Consider the following 21,841-nt stretch of genomic DNA (forward strand, 5'->3'; position numbering starts at 1 on the left):
AGGTTGCGTTCCCATGATCAATGTGTGTTGGCCAGGCTTTAGACTGTGGCAAATCACCAGAAATGAGAGCTGAAATGACTGAAACCTGGGTGAGGGAGGGGAAGATAGTCACCCTGAAATAAATTGCTCCCCCCACCTGTTACTCAGTCCATCAGCTCCAGACCACAGGTCGGGGGGATAGCAGTGCTGATCTGGGAGGCTTATTCCCTGCACCAAGCTCCCAGGAACTGAATGTATTCATTTGGACTGGGACACAGGCAAGAAACTGACCATCTAGCTGGTGTACCATCCGTCTATTATATTTATATACCATCCTTCCCAGAGGCTCATGGCGGTTTACATAAAATGTAGAAAACAGTACAAGAAATGCATCAGCAGGTGCTCTGTCAAGTATGCTGGAGGTGGGGGCGGCTTATTTATTTATTTATTTGATTTGTATGACCGCCGCTCTCGGAAACCGGCTCGCGGCGGTTCACAATGTTCTAATACAAATACAATATATTAACCATTAAAATTCCCCATTAAAACCCCATTAAAATAATGACTGAGTCACAATGATGGCGATTAAGAAACTATTCCCGTACAGGCCCACTGGATGAGCAGAAGGGAACGGATGGATAATTGGGCATAGGGTGGAACAATCTGGGGAACCAGGTCAGTCTAGTACTGGCCTCCCCCCTCCGGGGAGAGGGGTCCGATCTTAGCCCCGGGCCATCACCCGGCCTTAGACAAACGCCTGGCGGAAGAGCTCCGTTTTGCAGGCTCTGCGGAACTCAGAGAGCTCCGACAGGGCCCGCAGCTCTTCAGGGAGCTCGTTCCACCAGGTAGGGGCCAGGACCGAAAAGGCCCTGGCCCTTGTCGAGGCCAGGCGTGCCTCCCGGGGTCCTGGGATCATCAGCAGATTCTTACCCGCAGAGCGAAGTACCCTGCGGAGGGCATAAGGAGATAGGCGGTCCCTCAAGTATGCAGGACCCAAGCCGCGTATAGTCTTGAAGGTTAATACCAAAACCTTGAACCTAATCCGGAAACAAACTGGCAACCAGTGCAGCTGCTTCAGCAGAGGCTGAACATGGGACCTCCAAGATGATTTAGTGAGGACCCGTGCAGCTGCATTCTGTACCAGCTGTAACTTCCGGGTTAGAGACAAGGGTAGGCCCGCGTAGAGCGAGTTACAGAAGTCTAATCTAGAAGTAACCGTTGCATGGATCACAGTGGCCAGGTGTTCCAGGGGCAGGTAGGGCGCTAGTAGCCGAGCTTGGCGTAGATGGAGAAACGCCGTCCGAGCTACCTTAGTGACCTGGGCCTCCATGGAAAGTGAGGTATCCAGAATCACTCCCAAATTCCTGGCTTGGGGCACAGATGACAATTGTACCCCGTCCAGGCAGGGAAGACGCGCTTCCTGTTCCTGCTCCCTTCGGCCTAGCCAAAGGACCTCCGTCTTGGAGGGGTTGAGTCTCAGGCGGCTCCTCCTGATCCATCCAGCCACTGCTTCCAAACAACTGGCGAATTTTTCTGGGGGGAGATCCAGCCGGCCATCCATCAAGAGATAGAGCTGGGTATCATCAGCGTACTGATGACACCCAAGCCCATAACTCCGTACCAGCTGAGCCAGGGGACGCATATAGATGTTAAATAACGTGGGGGAGAGCACCGCTCCCTGTGGCACCCCACATGGGAGTGCAAAGGAGTCGGATAACTCCTCCCCCACAGCGACCCTCTGTGACCTGTTCTCTAGAAAGGAGGATAGCCATTTAAGAGCCACCCTTCCAATCCCAGTATCAGCGAGGCGGTGAACCAAGAGCTCGTGGTCAACCACATCAAATGCGGCTGACAGGTCTAATAACACGAGAATGGCCGACCCGCCCCGGTCTAGCTGGCGCCGGAGATCATCTGTCAGGGCGACCAGCACGGTCTCCACCCCATGGCCAGGACGGAAGCCAGACTGGTATGGATCAAGGGCCGAAGTTTCCTCCAAAAATGCTAGGAGCTGGTCCGCGGCGGCCCTCTCAACCACCTTGCCCAGGAATGCAAGATGCGATACCGGGCGGTAGCTGGCGGGGTCCCGCGGATTCAGCGATGGTTTTTTCAGAAGAGGGCGAACCACTGCCTCCTTGAGCCGCTGAGGGAATTCTCCCGATGTAAGGGAGAGGTTTATAATCTCCCTCAGGGGAACACCTATCCGTGGGTCGCTGGTCTTAAGCAACCACGACGGACAGGAGTCAAGGGGGCAAGTGGTCGCCCTCACTGACCCTAGCAATTTGTCCACTTCGGATAAAGAGAGCCGCCTGAAGCCATCAAACCTGATCCCCCGTAACGGCCACGGAGCTTCTAGTTCACAAACTGTATCAACTGTGGCAGTAAGGTCACGACGGAGCGACAAGATCTTATCCGCAAAATAGCTCGCAAAAGCCTCGCAGCCAAGTTCCAATTGTCTACTATTTTGGTGCCCTCCTTCGAGGGCAGTAAGAGTCCGAACTACCCTAAATAATTGGGCTGGGCGAGAGCTAGCGGACGCGATTTCCGCAGCAAAGTAGTCACACTTTGCCGCTTTCACCACCATCTCATACGCCCTCATAAGCGTGCGATGAGATGTTCTTGTAGCTTCGTCGCGGGTCTTCCGCCACACTCGCTCTAGCCGGCTTGGACGCTACAGTACCCCAGGACACTTATTCCAGGGGGACTTTAATGTCCACGCAGATTACTCCCACCTCCAGTCAAAGCTCAAGCCTGGCGTCATGCATGGCAATGCTCAGGACCCCAGAGTTCTTTAGAAGAGTTGGTTCTTATATGCCACTTTTCTCTACCCGAAGGAGCCTCAAAGTGGCTTACATTCACCTTCCCTTTCCACTCCCCACAACACACACCCCCGTTTATGTTACAGATTTTACATTAATATGTTATTTTATTTTAAGTATTTCTAACTGTATGATATGTACCACCATGATCTGGTTCCAGGACGACCGTATAGAAATTTAATAAATAATAATGGTACATAAAAACTTCTGATTCTGGATCAGGTTTAAGATATGGTACTTATCTTTAAGAGTATCCACTGTCTGGGCCCGGTGTACCCATCTCTCTTCCTATGTTCCCTGAAGAGCACTCTGCTCTGCAAATTCCAACTGGTTGGTGGTCCCTGGCCCCGAGGAAGTATGTCTGGCCTCAACCAGGGCCAGGACATTTTCAGTCGTAGTCCCTACCTGGTGAAATTAGCTGGAGGAGATCCAGGCTCTGTTGGAACTGTTGCAGTTCCACAGGGCCTGTAAGACAGAGCTCTTCCACCAAGCTTTTGGTTGGAGCAAATAACCGTATAACATCTACAACAAAACAACCCCACTGAGTAATACCTAGTCTGGAGACATATGGGCTGTGAATATCTGGCAGTTGTTATTGCTGCTTATTACTTACTTTTTAATTTTGTTTTACTAGATTCAAAGCCCGTTCATAAGAACAGGCTTTGAAAGGGCTCCCCCCTGCCATGGCCGCCCAGCAGACACATAGAGGTGGCACTGCCCCCGGGTGTGGCGTTTCTGGGCCTGGTGGAAAGGCCTGCTCCCCCCCTCCCCTACGGCTGGGGTGCGGCCTTCCCCTTGGGCCTAGAAGCACACCCGGGGCCTCGAAGAGGGCCTGCTTCGCCCCCCCCCATCCCTTCCCGGTCGAGGTGCAGCTTTCCCCTGCTTCTCCCCTTCCCCCCTGGTGACGGCGTGGCCTTCCCCTCGGGCCTAGAAGCACACCCGGGGCTTTGAAGAGGCCCTGGGTGTGCTTCTAGGCCCAAGGGGAAGGCCTCCTTCTTTACTCACGGTGTCCTGCCGTTTACCCATCTCTTTCTGGCCTGTCCTGGTGAGGGCCTAGATTGTGCCCTCACCCAATTGGCTAGAACTGCTTTCTGTCCTGGTGAGGGGACAATCAGAAGGCGCTTCACCTGGACCAGCCCCACCCCCTCTCTTCCCACTTACCACTTAGCGAAATATGAAGGTGGAAAGATATTGTCAATTTTTATACTGTTTTTAATTTAATGTTAACCCACTTTGTATACCAGCCTGAACCATACTGGGAGGGCTGTATAGAAATTTTATTACTATTATTATACATAGAATACATAATTAACAGCAAATAGTGCCACACCCTTACCGTTTTAAGTAGTGCAGAACAATATCAGGAATACATAATGCTGGCCCAATCATTACTGCTCTGGATATTGCAGTTTCTCCTACTGCCTGGGGGAAAGAGAAAAACTAATACTCCACATAGGCAGTAATACCAGTTATGGTCCAGGATTTCATGTATTAGCTACATCCAAAGTTTATGAAGCTAGGTTTGTTCCATAAAGAGGCCAAAAAGGCTACAAGTATCCTGATGGAAAATATCCACAGCCAACAAAGTGAATCACTGTGGAACAGTTTTCTTGAAAAATATCAACTTTTAAAGATTGTTATCCTTCCTTTCTATATTTCTACTGTAGGGGCCGGGCACATTTAAGTGGGGGAGGAATTCCATAACAGGAGACCACCACAAAAAAGCCCATCTTTCTGAAAAGCATCCTCTTAAATGTTATATAGTAGAAGGTAGGGGCATGAAGTCAAGGGCAGAGATGTTCACTTTTTCTTTTAAGTATTTTTCAGATTTGAATTTTGCAACAGGCATAACCTCTTCCAGTACTGTTTCAGGAGTCATTTTTTTCCTGAGGTCTAGAGTTAGTTGAGTTCCATTAATCCATATGGGGAGTTTTTTTTTAAACCAAATAGCACCAAAATTGCAGGGGACTTGATGCTACATGTACACTAAAGACTCCCGGAGATTCTAGTGATTTAGGCCAAGGGGTCCAATTTTACAATTTCATGAATAAGGTGCTCCAACTATGCTACTTGTCTCCATTTTTTCCCTATAGGCCAATAGCCAAACACAAGAACAACCACTGGCCCAAAGTCTCCAATTAAAGTAGGACAACAAACCAAGCAGAACCAACATCAAACCAGAGAATCCAAGCCAAACAAACCTTTTTAGTTTGTTTTCAATTACTGTAAAGGTGATGGTTTAGGCATCTAAAACTCTTCTGAATGTGCTGCCCATACAGCTGATTAACTGTTTTTAGGCAATGTTAAATTTTATAATTGGAGAGGCAGGATATAAATCAAAAAATAAAAATAAAATAATTAAATTTTGCAAACCAACAGGAACCCCCCAAAATTCCATGAAACCACAAAACAAAAGTATGCGAAATATTTTAACAGGACAGAAAGCAAACAATGACTGACAATCCCTCCCCTTACAACCCAGACCTGGGGTGGTGGTAGGGGGAAAGCAGCACATAACAACTTGAAATAATATCTTGAAACAAATTTCACCGGACAGAGAAGATGACAAGTAGCAGGAATGCAAAGCAGTATCACATTTTTAAAAAAATCTAGCTCTCAAAACCATGGCTTCCTTGATTGAGTCTCTTATTGACATATTCTTCTTAAGATTTTGATGGACACAATTTCTGTAGCTTGAAATAGCTCTATTTATATCCCACCTATTCCTGGTGATTTGTTTCTCCTTTCTCCTCTCAGCGCAACTTTTACACCACTTTCTAAAATAGCAAATTCTTCTTCAAAAGATTCTTCTTTGAAGGAATCTGGCACCCTTTCATCTCTTCTTATAGTTCTTCAATGAATTATTCCCATCTTTTACTTATTATGACTTGTTCAGTTAATGCGTTTCTCTGTTGATCATTCAGTATACGTAACTTTGCTTTAAATTTCCCCTTGATTTCTTGGATCTTGTGAGTCAGAACTCTTATTCTTTTCTGTTGTTCTCTTCCATAGTAATAGTTCTCTTTGTTTCTATGTGCCAGTTGCTGGAACACTGCATTTAGACATCCAATTTCATTTCCATCATCTTTTACTTTTGCTTCTTTTCTATCTTTAGTAATGTTAAGAGTTTCATCAGTCAGCAGTAATTGTCTGATCACAGTATTTCCCTTATCTAGCTTGTCCAGCTCCCAGTTATTCCTCTTGTACCAACTGTGACTCTTCTCTCCCTTTCCTAACAACTGATCTGTAAATTCCCAAATACAAACTACCCACCTCAGAAACATGCAAGATAAACAATGAAAGGGCAAACTGTCGACCCACCACAACTTAACATGCATTTTTATCGTACCCAAGTAAAACTTCAATCTACTTATGCTCATTTTCCCCATCAGATGCAGTCCTGGTTTCAACATGTATTTGCAATGATGTCCCTTGCCCTTGATAGCCATGATGTGATGGATCACAATACAGAAACTCATATGATCTGTTTCTCTGATACTTAGCTACATGTTATGAATGTTCTGGTATTCAATGAGCAAGCACTTCCGTGACCTAGAGGTTGGGGATACCAAAGGCTGATAATAACCTCCAAGGTCAGTCCAGTTAGCAAATCATTGTATTTGTCAACTGTGGAGAAAACACAGTTGCTTACCTTTTCTCCTGCTTTCTGTGACACTCCTACGATGTCCCCTTTGCTATCCATAATTTCTATCCCATTCTGAAACTCGCTTGATCGTATTAAAAGCACGTTAAATACACACAACGCAGCTGTAAAAAGAGAAGGTGCAGGCATGGCAAGGGATGCATGATAAATTATCAGTTTCTCTAGAATTATTTACTTGACTATCACATACTCACATTATTTATTTGATTTTTTTGGTGTTGTTGCTCCCCCAAACAGTCTCGCAGTGACTTACAACATTAAAACCATAAATAGGGTTAAAAAAAACAAACAAACACAACTAATATATATTGGTCTCAACCAGGTAGAACATTCAACCAAATGAGGTAAAAGCCCTGTGGGACTTTAGCTGGTTGCAAAGGGCTTGTAAAATGGAGCTGTCCTGCCAGGTCCATGGCTGAGGCAGAAATGGCATCCGAAAGTGCTGACTTCTCTTCCGAAAATCCTATGACCCTCCCCCTGCTTCACCTAACACGATAGTGAAAATCAGGCAATATTTTATAATAGCTTTAATATTTTTAATTAATACACCACCTCTGAGCCCTCCTCCCAGCAGTGCTTGAAATTCAACCTGTCCAAGATGGAAGTCCTATGGCTGAGTGGGAAAGGGGCTGGACAGGAAGCATGCCTACTCACCCTGGCTGGGGTACAACTTAACATCTTGCCCTCAGCCAGGACTTTGGGGGTGAATCTGGATGCTGCCCTTTCTATGGAGGTTCAGGTCACAGGGGTAGCCTACTTGGCATTTTACCATCTTCGCCAGGCAAGGCAAGTGTTTGCTGGCAGGGGCTCATGGGAATTGGAGTCCATGAACATCTGGAGGACCATAGGTTGACTACCCCTGTTCACTGGGACACCTTGGAGGGCCCACATCTAGCTGAGGCAGCTGCATTGGTTGCTGGTTGTGGCCCAGATCAGGTTTAAGGTTTTGGTTTTGATGTTAAAGGCTATTCGCAGCTTGGGCCCTACCTATCTGAGGGACCACTTGTCTGCTTATGCCTCCTGCAGGGCACTTTACATTGCGGGTGCTAATCTCTTGGAGGTTCATGGTCCTAAGGAGGTATGCCTGGACTCAATTTGGGCCAGGGCCTTTTCGGTCCTGGTCCCAACCTGGTGGAATGAGCTTCTGGGAGAGCTGAGGGCCCTGACAGAGTTTGCACAGTTCTGCAGGGCCTGCAAGATGGAGTTCTTCCACCAGGTCTTTGGTTGAGGCCAGAACTAAGATTTATTGGGCCCCTCCTCAGGCTGGTTATTACAATGAACAATCCTCCCAAAAGGGATGGCTGCCAGGCAGGGAGGGTGTTATGGAGTACGTCACTAATCTTGTTAGGTTTTAATGGGTTTTATACATGCTGTAATCCACCTCAAGTCTACAGAGAGTGGCAGGCTATAAATAAATAGTAAATAAATTAAAAGCTAGAAAAGCATCAAGAACCCCTGAAGGATTACTAGCAAGTTTTCATACTAAGACCACATGATGTAGGAAAGGAATCTATTCCTGGAATGAAATGGATGTGCATCGAATAACATAGTTTCTTTGGGTTTCACAGCGTTCATTTTCATGAAGCCCAAAGTATTTTGGCAAGGACTGAAGTAGAAGAGAAGAAAAAGTATGCAGGAATGAGGTAGCAGGAGCAGGTTTTCCCTTTCTCTCTTCCAAAATTCTGAACAGTTTGTTACCTCAGAATGACCAAAGAGAGGTTTCTCCTCATAGAAACTGTGGAAAGAGTTTGCAGGGCTTGACATAATGTCTTAATGCCATCATGGTGAAAAGAACCGTTTTCCTTGGACGCTTCTGTTTACTCACCTGTAACTGGACCTCGTGTGAATGTCAGAAAGGATTGCGTAGAAGGACTCGGTACTTGGTAACGAGTCATGATGTAATGAGGTAAAACCTAGAAACATCCAGAAAGAAATGTTTGAATGTATAAAGGCTGCCCAAAATGTAATACATCCATGACCGCATTTCAAAGAGAAAAGCTATAAGAGTGCTTTATCAATTGAAACCATGTGGGAAGAGTCACTCTACCATAACATTGTAACATCTGAAAAAGTAAAGTCAACTGGGTGTGAAAAAGTCACTGGAGTCTTGGAATCATATCTAGCCTCTCTATGACCCATTATGCACGGGGGTTTTAACGCACATTCGGGGTGGAATGGCGGCGACTAAAATCACGGATAACGCACGGAGCCGGCTGCAACCGGCTGCAGCTTCGGTGCATGCCGCCGAAAAAGCCGCGTCAGTGAAACGCGGAAGAAAGCGCAGCTTCCGGGTGAGGGGGGCGCAACCAGCAGCAGCGCCCGGATCGGCGCGTGCATAATCGGTTAATCTGGGTTTTGCCGCCGTCGCGCCCCGCCCCGTGTATAACCGGTATGCGTCGCGTCTTCCCCCTCCGCGTTTTCCATGTGACCCGAAATCGCCGTTTCGGCGGCCGTGCATAATGGGTCTAAGTCAGTAACGGTTAAATTAGTTTGTAAGTGGGGCACAGGACAAATTCTAAGGGTGAGATTTTATTTGTGATTATTATTCAAGCTACTCAAGTGGGTGGTTCTAACCTCTCTCTGTTTGTTCCCCAAACAGCCCTGCAATGTTCTTACACTGAGTGGTGCAAGGCTACTTAAAGAGCTTTGGGGCAGAATGAGAATGTGAACATGGGTCTCCCCAATCCAGTGCTTTAACACTAATAATTTGCATATCTGCAGCCCTGCTCCCATAACTTGATTTTCTGAACCAGGGAACATAAAGTCCAAGGGACCCACAAACCTCTGTGCAAATTATCAATACTGGTAAAAAAAAATGCAAAAATTGGGAAAGAAATATCAGATAAAAGACATACTGCAATGCCTGCAGAAAATAGCACTGTCCCTGTGCTGAGAAGCACCTGCATGTATGACAACTCCTAAAACAAAAAAAGAAAAAAACACAAATAAAATTGTATTCTTCCACTACGACACATGGATAATTCACGGCAACTCACTATTCTTTCCCGATTAACACTTACTTTTGAATCCTGTGTACAATTCCCATGTGACACGCTGAATCCACATGTATATGCATGGAAAAACAACTGAAAGATTGAATATTGGAAATACAAATATAAATTGGATTGCCTAACAGCAAGCGGAAACATATTAAAACCAACTGTATTGGTTCAGTACCTGCCAATTAAATGCTTGCTTCACGTTTCTGTGCAGTGATAAAACACCAACGGCCTGTGAAGAAAGCCTCATTAAAAAAGAGAACCTGGAATCAAGAATGTACATACCCTTCTGTTGGTCAGCAAAAGGTCTCTATCCTGCTTTATGCAGATGACATGGTCCTAGTTTCCCTTACAAGAGTTGGTCTGAAGAAGCTACTTAACAACTTGGGTACTTATTGTAAGGAAGAGTACCTTTCCATCAACTACACAAAAACAAAAGTTATGGTTTTTGGGAAAAGACCTAAAAAAATTTATTTGGAGGATGTACATAGCAGCATCAGAAAAATCTCATCCTAGACCTGATTTCTGTTTAGGCATCTTAGTCCATAGTGAACCACATTCCACTAATGCGAGGCACTTTTTGGCCCCCTGAATAATACTAGTTCTGCATGAGAATGAGGAACACAAACAATGGCAAAGGGTGCTGCAAAAGCAGCGGTAAGGTGTCATTTGCAAGACTTAGGGTGCTTTTGGGGGGGGGATATTTTAAAACATTTTAAAAGTATTTTTTGCTTATACAATTTTATAGGTTTTGTTGTAGCATTTAAACGAGAGGATACAAAAACAATGCACATGCACACCAGGGCATCTCTCTGGCTGATTCTGTTCTCTGCCAGTGGCAGTAACAGGAGCTGCTGTGACACGGCATCTTCTACACTAGTAGCATCTAAAGTAAAGGAAGCAAGCTGACAAGATGTTTATCTTGCATGCCAGCCTCAGTTGCCCTATGGCCACCATAAAGGTGCTGCACCATCCAGATATTGAATAAACTGAAACATAAAGAAGGAGGTATCACTGTTTACTATGGTTATATGATGTCTGATATTCTGGAAGGGTGTGTTTTACCAAGACAGAATGGGATAAGTTTATCACTGGTTGCTTCAATGGGAGGCTTGCAGGACTCTGTGGTGTTGATGGAAAAGCAGGTTACGGATTCAAAAAATATGTTTTATCAACTGCATCGAGTAAAGAGTAGGCAAGCTGTTTTAGATCCAGCTAATCTGCCTACGATTACTTGTGCAACTGTAGCCCTGAGACATGAATACTGTGACATGTTCAAGATGGAAAAATAACTCTCTTTATTTACTTTTTTAATATACCAGTAATTTTATTCAGCTTAAGGGAAAGAAAGAGGGGGGAGGGGGTCAGAACAAAATGGAAAAAGGGGAAGGGAGGGAGGGGAAATGTACATTTTTAGTCAGATAATCTCATCCTTAACATAGAATCTGCTGGCAGTTCAGTAACAGTAGTTACAAAATAGCTTTCTTTAAAGCCCATTTCCCCTAAAACAGAAAAGAAGTATTTAAAGTTATATTAAAAATACAGACTGGCTGGTAATCTCCAGCACTAGAGAACTACTTCTGGCCTCAACCAGGGCCAGAGCTTTTTCCTGGCTGCCTCCTGGTGGAAGAGCTGCGGGCCCTACAGGAGCTTTCCCAGTTTTGAAGGACCTGCAAGACAAAGCTCTTCCACCAGGCTTTTGGTTGGAGCCAGTAGACAACTGAATGATACCATCATTGCACCCTCCCAGAGGACAATCCACCCCCGAAGGGGTCAGGGGGGATGCAGAAACCATATTCTTTGGATGATGGAAACGATATGCTTTGGATGGATTTTACCTTGCTTTTAAATGACGTGAACAGCCCCAACTCAGTATTACTGAAAGGAGCGCTATAGAAATGTGATCCTAAATAAATCCTAGAATTATTGTGGTGGGAGGGGCCCACAAAGGAAAAAGTGTTTAGGACCCACAGAAATCATAACGTGGCCCTGCTTGACAACATGAGGAAAAGATCTATTGAGGAAAAAGTCCTGCCTTTAAGTTAAGGGAAGCAAGCTGGGTTGCTTTTCAACCCACTCTTCACACAAATCTACTGGACTTGTAAAGTTCAGGAAATATAGCAAGCCCACAAGCTGGAAACTTCCACATTACTTACCAACGGAACAGCAAACGGCAGGAGAGCTTTGAAGAAGAAAAACAAATAATGGCTATTTAGTGAAATCAGCTGTCACGAAGGCCTTTCTGATGTTGTACCTCAAGCCAAGGTTGATGACCAGTTCTGCTCCAAGTCCAATATGACCCCAAAGGTCAGCTCAGTGGTTCCCAAATAACATTCTTAGGATGGATGGAGGCAAAGTCCAATATGACCCTTTGCCTCCATCCATCCTAAGAATGTTAATTGGGAACCACTGAGCTGACCTTTGGGGAAAACTCTGTGGCAATGTGGTTTGTCATGAAAGGAAGCAAGGGGTTAGCTCAGGTAAACGATGTAATGAAAAGCACGCTTGTGTTCAAACTAGGCTGCATGAATTCCATTAGCTCTGCGTCTTACAAGCGCAATCATAATCTAACCACGAGGAGCAGATGCAAACAGGGACTAGCACTGTGTCGATGGAAGGACAGAATGTATAAGAAAATGGGCATGTTTTATATGGTTCGTTAATGCAACAGTTGGTCACTTAGTACACAAACATTGTTGATTAAACAGGGTTTTTCTTTCTATAGCAGCAAAATTTCATGAAATAAAAGTATTAATTTTGAAGGAAGTACAAACATTAAGTCCGAGGCACCACACACATCCCATCATGATTTAGGGTGCCCTGGCTAATTTGCTAAGTTTTACATAACAGTCTAAAATACGGCGGATGTCGTTACACATAAACCATGTATGAAATTACTGATTGTAGACTAAAAGTGGAACTTCTTGAGTTCAACAGTTAAGTTGTGTCTTAACGATAATGAATCAGAAAGTAATTGTGTTTTCTGTCCCATCTAAGCAATCTATTTTTAACTCATTTACAGGAACAAGCTCCTTGCACAGCAAAAGCAAGTGACAACAACCAACACAAGGCCAAATTAGATGTTATTGCATTCATAGGTTTGACGTGTGGTCACAGGTGCCATTTTAGAGAAGAATTTAGGCATTTAAGAAGTGCTACAAGGGCCAGATTCTGATTGGGCTTGTGGTACAGAGGGAGCAGGCAATCTTATCCCCCTGCTGCATGCACATACCTTTTTAAGTATCAAAACAGCACTGAAGCACTTGAAAAGTCACATGGATGGGGGAACAAGATTCTGTTATTTCCCCTGTCCCAGAGGCCCTATCAGGACTGATCTCCCATGGCACCTTTTAAATTCCAAAATTCTTCTCTAAAATGACATTGGTGGACACAGGTCCGACCCATGTCTGCCCTAACATTTAGTCTGGCCCACAGGCATCCTGACCCCAAACATTGAAAAATTATTAATCGGGGGTTCAGATTAATTTAAAAAAATAATTATGTGACTTCAAAAAATGAATACCGGTATAGATTTCTTTTACATTCATAATAAATTATTGTGATCTCAAAGGCTAGAAACACATCGCTGGGAAAAACAGGGTCCTAGTTTTCCAGGGGATGAATAAAAATCCTATGTTAACCACACTAATATTAAAAGTGACCAGCATGTGTGCAACTGGCATTATTTTTCTCTAGTAGTAAATAGATTGTAATGTAACATAATGAATAGTAAAATGTAATGCAATTTGGAATGGTAAATTGGTCTGTAATTCTCTGACCTGGGGACAGGGCAGATAAACTGTCCAGCCAATCCCCTCATTTTAAAGAAGAAAATATAAAGTTGTCTCCATGCTTGAAAGGAAACAGATGAAGTATAAAGGCAGAGTCAGAGTTAAGAACTCTCAGCATTCCATAGTTTATCTGGATTTCAGTAAAGCTTTTGATAAGGTTCCACATGATATTCTTGTTCACAAGTTGGTAAAATGCGGTATGGATCCTAATTCTGTCAGGTGGATCAATAACTGGTTGACAAATCATACCCAGAGAGTACTTGTTAATGGTTCAGCATCTTATTGGAAAAGAGTGACAAGTGAAGTACCCCAAGGATCTGTCCTGGGGACTGTGTTGTTCAACATATTTATAAATGATTTGGATGAGGGATTAGAGGAGATATTTATTAAATTTGCAGATGATACTAAACTGGGAGGGGTAGCAAACACAACTGAAGACAGCAACAGAATACAGGATGATCTTGATAGGCTCGAGAAGTGGGCTAATCTGAATAAAATGAAGTTCAATAGGGACAAATGTGAAGTTCTGCATTTATTTATTTAGGTAGGAAAAACCAAATGCACCAATATAAGACGGGGGAGACTTGTCTTGGCAGTAGTATGTGCGAAAAGGATCTAGGAGTCTTAGTAGACCATACATTGAACATGAGTCAGTAGTGTGACTCAGTGGCTAAAAAGGCAAATGGGATTTTGGGCTGTATCAAACCGAGTACTGTGTCCAGATCATGGGAGGTGATGGTACTGCTTTACTCTGCTCTGGTTCGGCCTCACTTGGAGTACTGTGTTCAGTTTTGGGTACCCCAATTGGAGGGATGTTGACAAACTGGAATGTGTCCAGAGGAGGGTAACAAAGATGGTGAGGGGTTTGGAGACCAAGACATATGAAGAAAGGCTGGGGGAGCTTGGTCTGGTTAGCCTAGAGAAGAGACGACTGAGAGGGGATCTGATAACCATCTTCAAGTATTTAAAAGGGTGCCATATGGAGTATGGAACAGAATTGTTCTCTCTAGCCCCAGAGGGACAGACCAGAACGAATGGGATGAAATTAATTCCATCTAAACATCTGGAAGAAGTTCCTGACAGTTAGAGCGATTTCTCAGTGGAACAGGCTTCCTCGGGAGGTGGTGGGTTCTCCATCTTTGGAAATTTTAAACAGAGGCTAGATTGCCATCTGACGGAGAGACTGATTCAGTGAAGGCAAAGGGGTGGCAGGTTACAGTAGATGAGCGATTGGGATGTGAGTGTCCTGCATAGTGGAGGGGGTTGAACTAGATGACCCATGAGGTCCCTTCTAACTCTATTACTCTATGATTCTATGATTATGGATACATCTGCCCATTAATCCCCAATTTCGATGGATTTATTTCTTTCACTATGTTTTCCTCTAGAATTAAACCTAAACAAATGGTATCCTTATATGCTAAGCTTGTATATAAGCTTATATGCTAAGTTTATATGCTAAGCTTGTCCCTGAATCTGTTAAACATCTTCATTATACTGTATGCTAATTTACTACTCACCTTCTACCTATATGTATGGACCGGGAATTCCCATTTCATTATATTTGAGGAAGTGTGTGTGCACATGAAAGCTTAAACTTTGAATAAAACTTTGTTGGTCTCAAAGTTTCCTTGAGACTCAAGCTTCATTAACCATCACATCTCTCTCTCATTCCAAAGAGTTCAATGTGGCATCCATAATTGTCTCCATTTTATCCTCACAATTACCCTGTTAGAAAAGTTAGGCCAACAGAAGGGCTGGTTAAAGGTCACTTAAGCAGCTTCTTGGCTGAGCTGGGATCTCAACCCAGCATTACCATTAGTCCCCATCCAATATTTCAGTCACTATTTTACTCCAGCTGTCTCACCAGGATAACAGGACTAAATGTTTAAGGCAGAAAAATAAATAGATAACACATTTATAGTCAAACTGACCTGGTGGCCGAAATACAAAAGGAATGGCATCACCAGTGGAAGAGTTCATAGAAGCCTTGAAGGAAGAAAAGCAAACACAAAATCCTAATGAATCAGGAAATCTCTACCAAAAACATTTATTTAAAAACCAGAAGCAAACTAATTCCTAGATCTTTTGTAAACTCACCAGACTTAGTTTCCAAGCTTCTTTTATCTAAACAAGTAAAAAAAAAAATGAGATTCCGGAAATAGCATTGCAAATGAGCATGTGCTTCCTTTGAGTTGTGAAAATGGTCATTTAAGAGACAATGTGCAACGTTTTTGGCAACTAACAGTAATTGCTATTTATTTGGGAGCTATCATCAAATTACTATTTGGTAATTAAACTATTTGCCGTGCTGTCCATACACCTGCCTACACAGTGTGCATATTCTTCCTCTGTCATTTCTGCTCTGATGACAACTTTCCTATCATAAGAAAACTACTGGGCTATAATTACATAAAAAGAAAATACACAGCTGAAACAACTTCTGGTATTTCAAGTAGGCAACGGAATATGGTATGAAAAAGACTGCTGAGACTCCAAAACATGTTGGATCAAAGCTGAGCAAAAAAGAGATGCTCAACAGGCCTGTAGCAATTCCCTAGAGACAATCTGATATAGTTTCCTCCTCATGGCTGTTTACGCCTGGGATGGCTAGGCTGCTCTGCACAGAGTAAAGCAGGAGTAGTCAAACTACAGCCCTCCAGATGTCCATGGACTACAATTCCCATGAGCCTCTGCTTTCGCTGGCAGGGGCTCATGGGAATTATAGTCCATGGACATCTGGAGGGCCACAGTTTGACTACCCCTGGAGTAAAGCATAAGCATCTGAACTGGCCTCAGACTCCCTGCAGTCATACAGTGACTGTACAAGCAGTCCTGTGAAATCCACTGAAATCCAAAGCGTACAAATGAAATGTTTTATTCTATTCTTGCTAATCATGGGGAAGAAGAAAAACTAAAAAGGATACTGAAGCCTGATTTCAGTACTGTTCTTTAAGAGGACGGTTCCTCATGTGAGAATCACTTTCAAGGATAAAAACCCCAGGCACATTGATTCCTCCCCACTTAAAAAAAAAAGCTTTGCATTGCATTGCATTGCATTGAAAAGCATCATTTTATTCTTTTGGCAGTTTTGAATGCTTGCAGTGCATTGCACCTGACTTAAAAATCCAATATCAGTTACACACTCATTGAATGGGTTAGGTAAGATTCTACCTCTAAGCCTCAATTTCAGCCTACCTAGTAGGATATGACAGAGGAAGTTACAAGCACTTAACATATTAAAACAACAATTAACAACAACTGCAATGTACATAAGATTACTGGGAAAAGACAGATACCGTTTTGTTCTGCAAGGACTTTGTGATGTCTGGCTCACTAGTTGATAAAATTGTCCTGGATTTTTCAATTTCCTTCTATATTTAAAAGAAAAAAATCACAAAATACAAAATAAGTTACTGTTTTCACAGACTGTCTCTTACAGTTATACTACAGGAGCAGAATGTGAGAGTTTAAATTATCTGTAGAACAATAATGGCTCGATATCGGGGAGGGGGGAATCACAGAGTAGTTCAGCAGTGGAAACGAGTGCCTAAGGAGGTGGTGAGCTCCCCCTCATTGGCAGTTTTCAAGCAGTGTCTGGACACATACTTATCCTGGATGCTTTAAGCTGATCCTGCACTGAGCAAGGGGTTGGATTAGATGGCCTGTATAGCGCTCCCAACTCTATGATCCTATGATTTTATAAATGTGGTGTATTTGCTAATGCAGAATGTTTGCAAATGCAACATCAAAAATCACTCTCAAGCACTTACTTCTAGCCATTCTGGAAGTAGCACTGGGTCAAACCCAAGGCTCCTACTGAAAGAAAATTCCTTGTCTTCTCCAACCCCTCTCCCCTGTAACCCAGTTGCAAATTCCCATACTTGCACAAGCTGCATCGAATCCTAAACTCTATTATGTTAATGGGGAAGCTTTCCCTACCAGAAAAGGTTCTCAGTTGAAAGAATGGAGCTCTATGGCCCATTATGCATGGAGTGGAAGGTCCGCATTCGGGGTGGAATGGCAGCAGCTAAGATCACTAATTATGCACGCTGCAGGCGGCAACCAGGCGCAGTGTCAACTTGTGCCTCCGAAAAAGCCGCGCTAGCGAGATGCGGAAGAAAGTGAAGCTTCCCGGGACCAGGGCGCAACCAGAAGTAGCTCCAGAGAACCCGCGTGCATAATCGGATACTCTGGGTTCTGCCGCCGTTGCGTTCCGTCCCGTGTGTAAGTGGTTTGCTTCGCTTCTTCCTCCTCCGCTTTCTCCATGCCGCCGTTTCAGTGGCCGTGCATAATAGGCTTATGAGATAACACAACGCATCTGAGAAAAGGTCAGGGACACTCTCAGCATGATTATGCCCTAATCAGATACTGAGTATCCTTAGGATTTACAATGTAAATATTGCAAGTTGAGCAATGGAGCCATGTTGATTCGAGACAGGAACAACTGCATTGCAACATCACATAATCAGAAGTGACATCACATCTTACCAACTCTATAGAAATCTCCAATATCACTATGGTTTTTCTGTCATAGACCCATTATGCACGGGGGTTTTAGCGCACATTCAGGGTGGAATGGCGGCGACTAAAATCACTGATAACGCACGGAGCCGGCTGCAACCGGCCGCAGCTTCGGTGCATGCCGCCGAAAAAGCCGCGTCAGTGAAACGCGGAAGAAAGCGCAGCTTCCGGGTGACCGGGGCGCAACCAGAAGCGGCGCCCGGATCGCCGCGTGCATAATCGGTTACTCTGGGTTTTGCCGCCGTCGCGCTCCGCCCCGTACATAACCGGTATGCGTTGCGTCTTCCCCCTCCGCGTTTTCCATGTGACCCGAAATCGCCGTTTCGGCGGCCGTGCATAATGGGCCATAGCCCGTCCCCCTCTTTTCCACTGTGCTATAGCAGGAAACAGTCTGATCAAAACAGGTTGGTGATTCATGGCCCACCAGAAGCTTGTCTGGCCTTGACCACAGCCAGGACCTTTTGTTCCTGGCTCGACCTGGTGGAATGAGCTTCTGGGACAGCTAAGGGCCCTGTCAGAGCTCTCATAGTTCTGCAGGGCCTGTAAAACAGAGCTCTTCCACCAGGAATTCAGTTGAAGCCAGGGAGTAGAACATCCTCCCCTAAGGTGTGAGATGGCATGGACAGTCCAGTGTGCTACAGGAGGAGGGAAGGGAGGGTGGGTTTGGTTTTAGGTTTTAATTCTGTATTTTTATGATGATGTGAACTGTCTCAAGCTGGCTGGGAGTGGCGGTATATAAGCTTAATAAATTAATAAACCTAGTAAGCCTAGACAGAAGACATTTAATATCTATTATTAGGACAAACCCAAAGATCACAAAACTGTGTACAAGCTCTCCAGAATGCTTCATAATTTCCCTTCATTTTTAAAAACATAAATTTAAAAAATAGGGAGGGAGTTCAACTGGAAAACTTATCAGTGGAGATCATCATTAAATTTGTTCTTTGAAGAAGGAACAATTTGTTTCACACAGAAACCCAGCAATGCCCACTTGGGAAACAGACCACTTTGAACCTAATTTCCTCTCAATATTAGCTTTCCAATCTCACATCAACCACATATGGAAGTCAAGGGACAAAACAAATATGTAAGCGACTTACGTTGTATTTAAATAAGAGCAAAGGGTCCAAAATATCTAACCAGTGATAAAATCTTTGGAAGAAAGTCTGAAGAAAAAAATGACAGTTCTGTTTTAAGAAGTTAAATGCTGTAACAATTCTTTAAGCTATTCAAAGTTACTAATAGTTTCTATTTTATAAGTAGTTCTGTACATTTAATCAACTTTTATTTCCACCATCTATCTACAGGTGTCCTCTAATGTCATCCTTATCCCCCAAGCTGAAGTCCCATGCACACAATTTCAAAAGTAAATACATTTTAAACTGAAGTAGACCTCTAACTTCTTTGGCACTTCTGTCATATTTCTATCTGTCATATTTCTATCATATTTCTTCTGTCGCCTGTTGATGGAACCTAATAAAATGAATAATTACATCCTGTTGAACATCTGAATTATTTGTTGGATCTTGCATCCGTTTAGAAAGTTGAACTTAAAAGTACAACCGACAGCCATTAATGTTGGCAGTTTTGTTTACAAGAATAAATAAAAACCAGCATTTCTACCCACATGAAAAAGAAATACAGAAAAATCTAGACAGTATGGTGGTATGATCATTACTTAAAATTAATTATTATCACAAATTATATTCACATTTTATGGAGGCCAGCATACAGGTGCTCTAGCATTTGAAAATGGCTCACTGCATGGATAATGCCCCTATATTCTTGGCAACGGGTGACACAGAAACTCAGATACACTGTGAGCCATTTTCACATCCCTCAGCCTCTGCTCATAACACTGACACATAGAAGCAAAATCCAGAAAGGGGACCATAGTAGTGTTTGGCACCAAACACAAGGTGCCAGGGAACTACCGTATTTGCCGGCGTATAAGACGACTGGGCGTATAAGACGACCCCCCAACATTTCCACTCAAAATATAGAGTTTGTTACATTACATTACAGTACTATGGGCCACTATGGGCAGCTATGTCTATCCCAACTGAAGTGCACCCGGTGTATAGGACGACCCCCCCCCCCACTTGGAGGCATGTTTTTCAGGGGGGAAAGTAGTCTTATACGCCAGGAAATACTGTATCTGGTTTCTACCAAACAGGACAGGGTTGCTAGACACCCCTAGTACCACCGGCAGGGAATGGGGGAGGGCTGCCAGAGCCAGGTTGAGATATGGGGCCGGAGTATGGTGAGGACACGGACAGTGGGTGCAATGCCATACACTCCACGCTCGAAAGCATACATTTTCCCCCAGAGGAATTGACCTCTATAATCTGGAGATGTGCTGTAATTCCAAAGGGATCCATAGGTCCCACCTGGGGGCTGGCATTCCTAACACAGAATGATCTCTCAGTAGCTTCTGCACGGCAGAGCAATCTTCCAGTCTATAAGCCCACTCGCTTCATTGGGCTGCCCCTGCACAAGCTCTGCACAGGAATGCCCTGAAGATGTGCTCCTGGCCCTCCACACCCGTTCTCCCGTCAGCAATGACCAGTCTGGATTTGTTCTAAGTGTGCTCTGCTTCCGAGATCACTACTTGAGAGAGATTTCTGCCTAACTTTTAGCGTCCCGATGTCACTGAAGGATTAGCAGAACGGTGCGACCTTCGGCAGCTGCACCACCCCCCTTCCAGATTCCCGGGACGCAACAAAGGCGCGCTGGTGGGAAACGTCCCTCTGTCCGATTACGCGCGCATCCCATTCATTCTTACCCCCCCCCCCCAATTCATTGTTAAGACATTCCTATTCGGGCTGGCCTGGTGGGGACAATAATCAGAATGAGCTTTCAGTCGTCGGTTTTAGGCTGCTTGACCTTTCATTGCAACCCCCTATTCGCGACTCACGGCCGCCTAGTTGCCCGCAGCCGGCGCCCGTTGGAGCCATGCGGACAAGGCCAGCCTCGCTTCTCTCGCACGCTTCGCCGCGGGTCTGCAGCACTCTGCCCCACCCCACATCGCGGCGCTTCCCCCACTTCAAGGTCCTACTTTGCCCTCGCTTTGCCAGAATTGCAGATTCAAATCCATGAGGCTCAGCGCGAAACACCGGAAAGCGGTTTCTGTCCGGGGAGCTCCGGCGGCGGCACCTTCCGGCAGCCACTTCCCTTCCGTGCGCAAACTCCACGGGAAGCGGTGGGGTTCTTGTTCGTCGTGTTCTAGGGTTACTCTTTTGAACAAAAAAGTAGGACTTTTGTCCCGACTGCCTACTCCAAACAAGGGATGACAATGACAAATCTCACTTTAAAACTGCGCCCGACTGGTAAACGATCGTTGAAACCAATTCCCGTAGTTTTTGTCCGTGCATTACATAGACCATGCAGAAACACAACTGTATTGTATAAACCAGGAGTAGTCAAACTGCGGCCCTCCAGATATCCATTGACTACAATTCCCTTGAGCCCCTGTCAGCAAATTGTAGTCCATGGGAATTGTAGTCCATGGAAATAATTCTGCGGCCAAAGATGCAGGACTACAGTCCGGTGGAAATTAGTGAGCAACCTTTGGAGTAACCATGCATACTACTAGGATGAGAACCGCACTCAAAGAGTTGTTGTCAATGGTGTTTCATCAGAATGGAGAGAGGTGAGTAGCGGGGTACCTCAGGGCTCAGTGCTCGGCCTGGTAATTTTTAACATATTTATTCATGATCTAAATGAGGGGGTGGAGGGACTACTCATCAAGTTTGCAGATGACACCAAATTGGGAGGACTGGCAAATACTCCGGAAGATAGAGACAGAGTTCAGCGAGATCTGAACACAATGGAAAAAATGGGCAAATGAGAACAAGATGCAATTTAATAAAGATAAGTGTAAAGTTCTGCATCTGGGTCAGAAAAATGAAAAGCATGCCTACTGGATGGGGGATACGCTTCTAGGTAACACTGTGTGTGAACGAGACCTTGGGGTACTTGTGGATTGTAAACTAAACATGAGCAGGCAGTGTGATGCAGCAGTAAAAAAGGCGAATGCCATTTTGGGCTGTATCAACAGGGGCATCA

The 21,841-nt window shown here is 44.5% G+C and overlaps 1 protein-coding gene across 1 annotated transcript in view; it reads right to left on the reverse strand.

Annotated features, from left to right (window-relative positions):
* The window catches only part of SFXN4 (sideroflexin 4), a 23,637-nt gene extending 2,676 nt beyond the window's left edge, over nucleotides 1-20,961 (reverse strand). Inside the window, exons 1-12 of the mRNA XM_077349911.1 lie at nucleotides 20,832-20,961; nucleotides 18,874-18,939; nucleotides 16,549-16,623; nucleotides 15,350-15,376; nucleotides 15,184-15,238; nucleotides 11,615-11,640; nucleotides 9,637-9,690; nucleotides 9,480-9,545; nucleotides 9,315-9,377; nucleotides 8,285-8,372; nucleotides 6,448-6,563; nucleotides 4,132-4,217 (exon numbers count right to left, since the gene is read on the reverse strand). Coding sequence (XP_077206026.1) covers nucleotides 4,132-4,217; nucleotides 6,448-6,563; nucleotides 8,285-8,372; nucleotides 9,315-9,377; nucleotides 9,480-9,545; nucleotides 9,637-9,690; nucleotides 11,615-11,640; nucleotides 15,184-15,238; nucleotides 15,350-15,376; nucleotides 16,549-16,623; nucleotides 18,874-18,939; nucleotides 20,832-20,870 — 761 coding nt within the window. The 5' untranslated portion in view covers nucleotides 20,871-20,961. The remainder of the gene's footprint in view (nucleotides 1-4,131; nucleotides 4,218-6,447; nucleotides 6,564-8,284; nucleotides 8,373-9,314; nucleotides 9,378-9,479; nucleotides 9,546-9,636; nucleotides 9,691-11,614; nucleotides 11,641-15,183; nucleotides 15,239-15,349; nucleotides 15,377-16,548; nucleotides 16,624-18,873; nucleotides 18,940-20,831) is intronic.
* Nucleotides 20,962-21,841: the final 880 nt, after the last annotated feature.

This window comes from Paroedura picta, chromosome 8, assembly GCF_049243985.1.
Source record: "Paroedura picta isolate Pp20150507F chromosome 8, Ppicta_v3.0, whole genome shotgun sequence".
NCBI lineage: Eukaryota > Metazoa > Chordata > Lepidosauria > Squamata > Gekkonidae > Paroedura > Paroedura picta.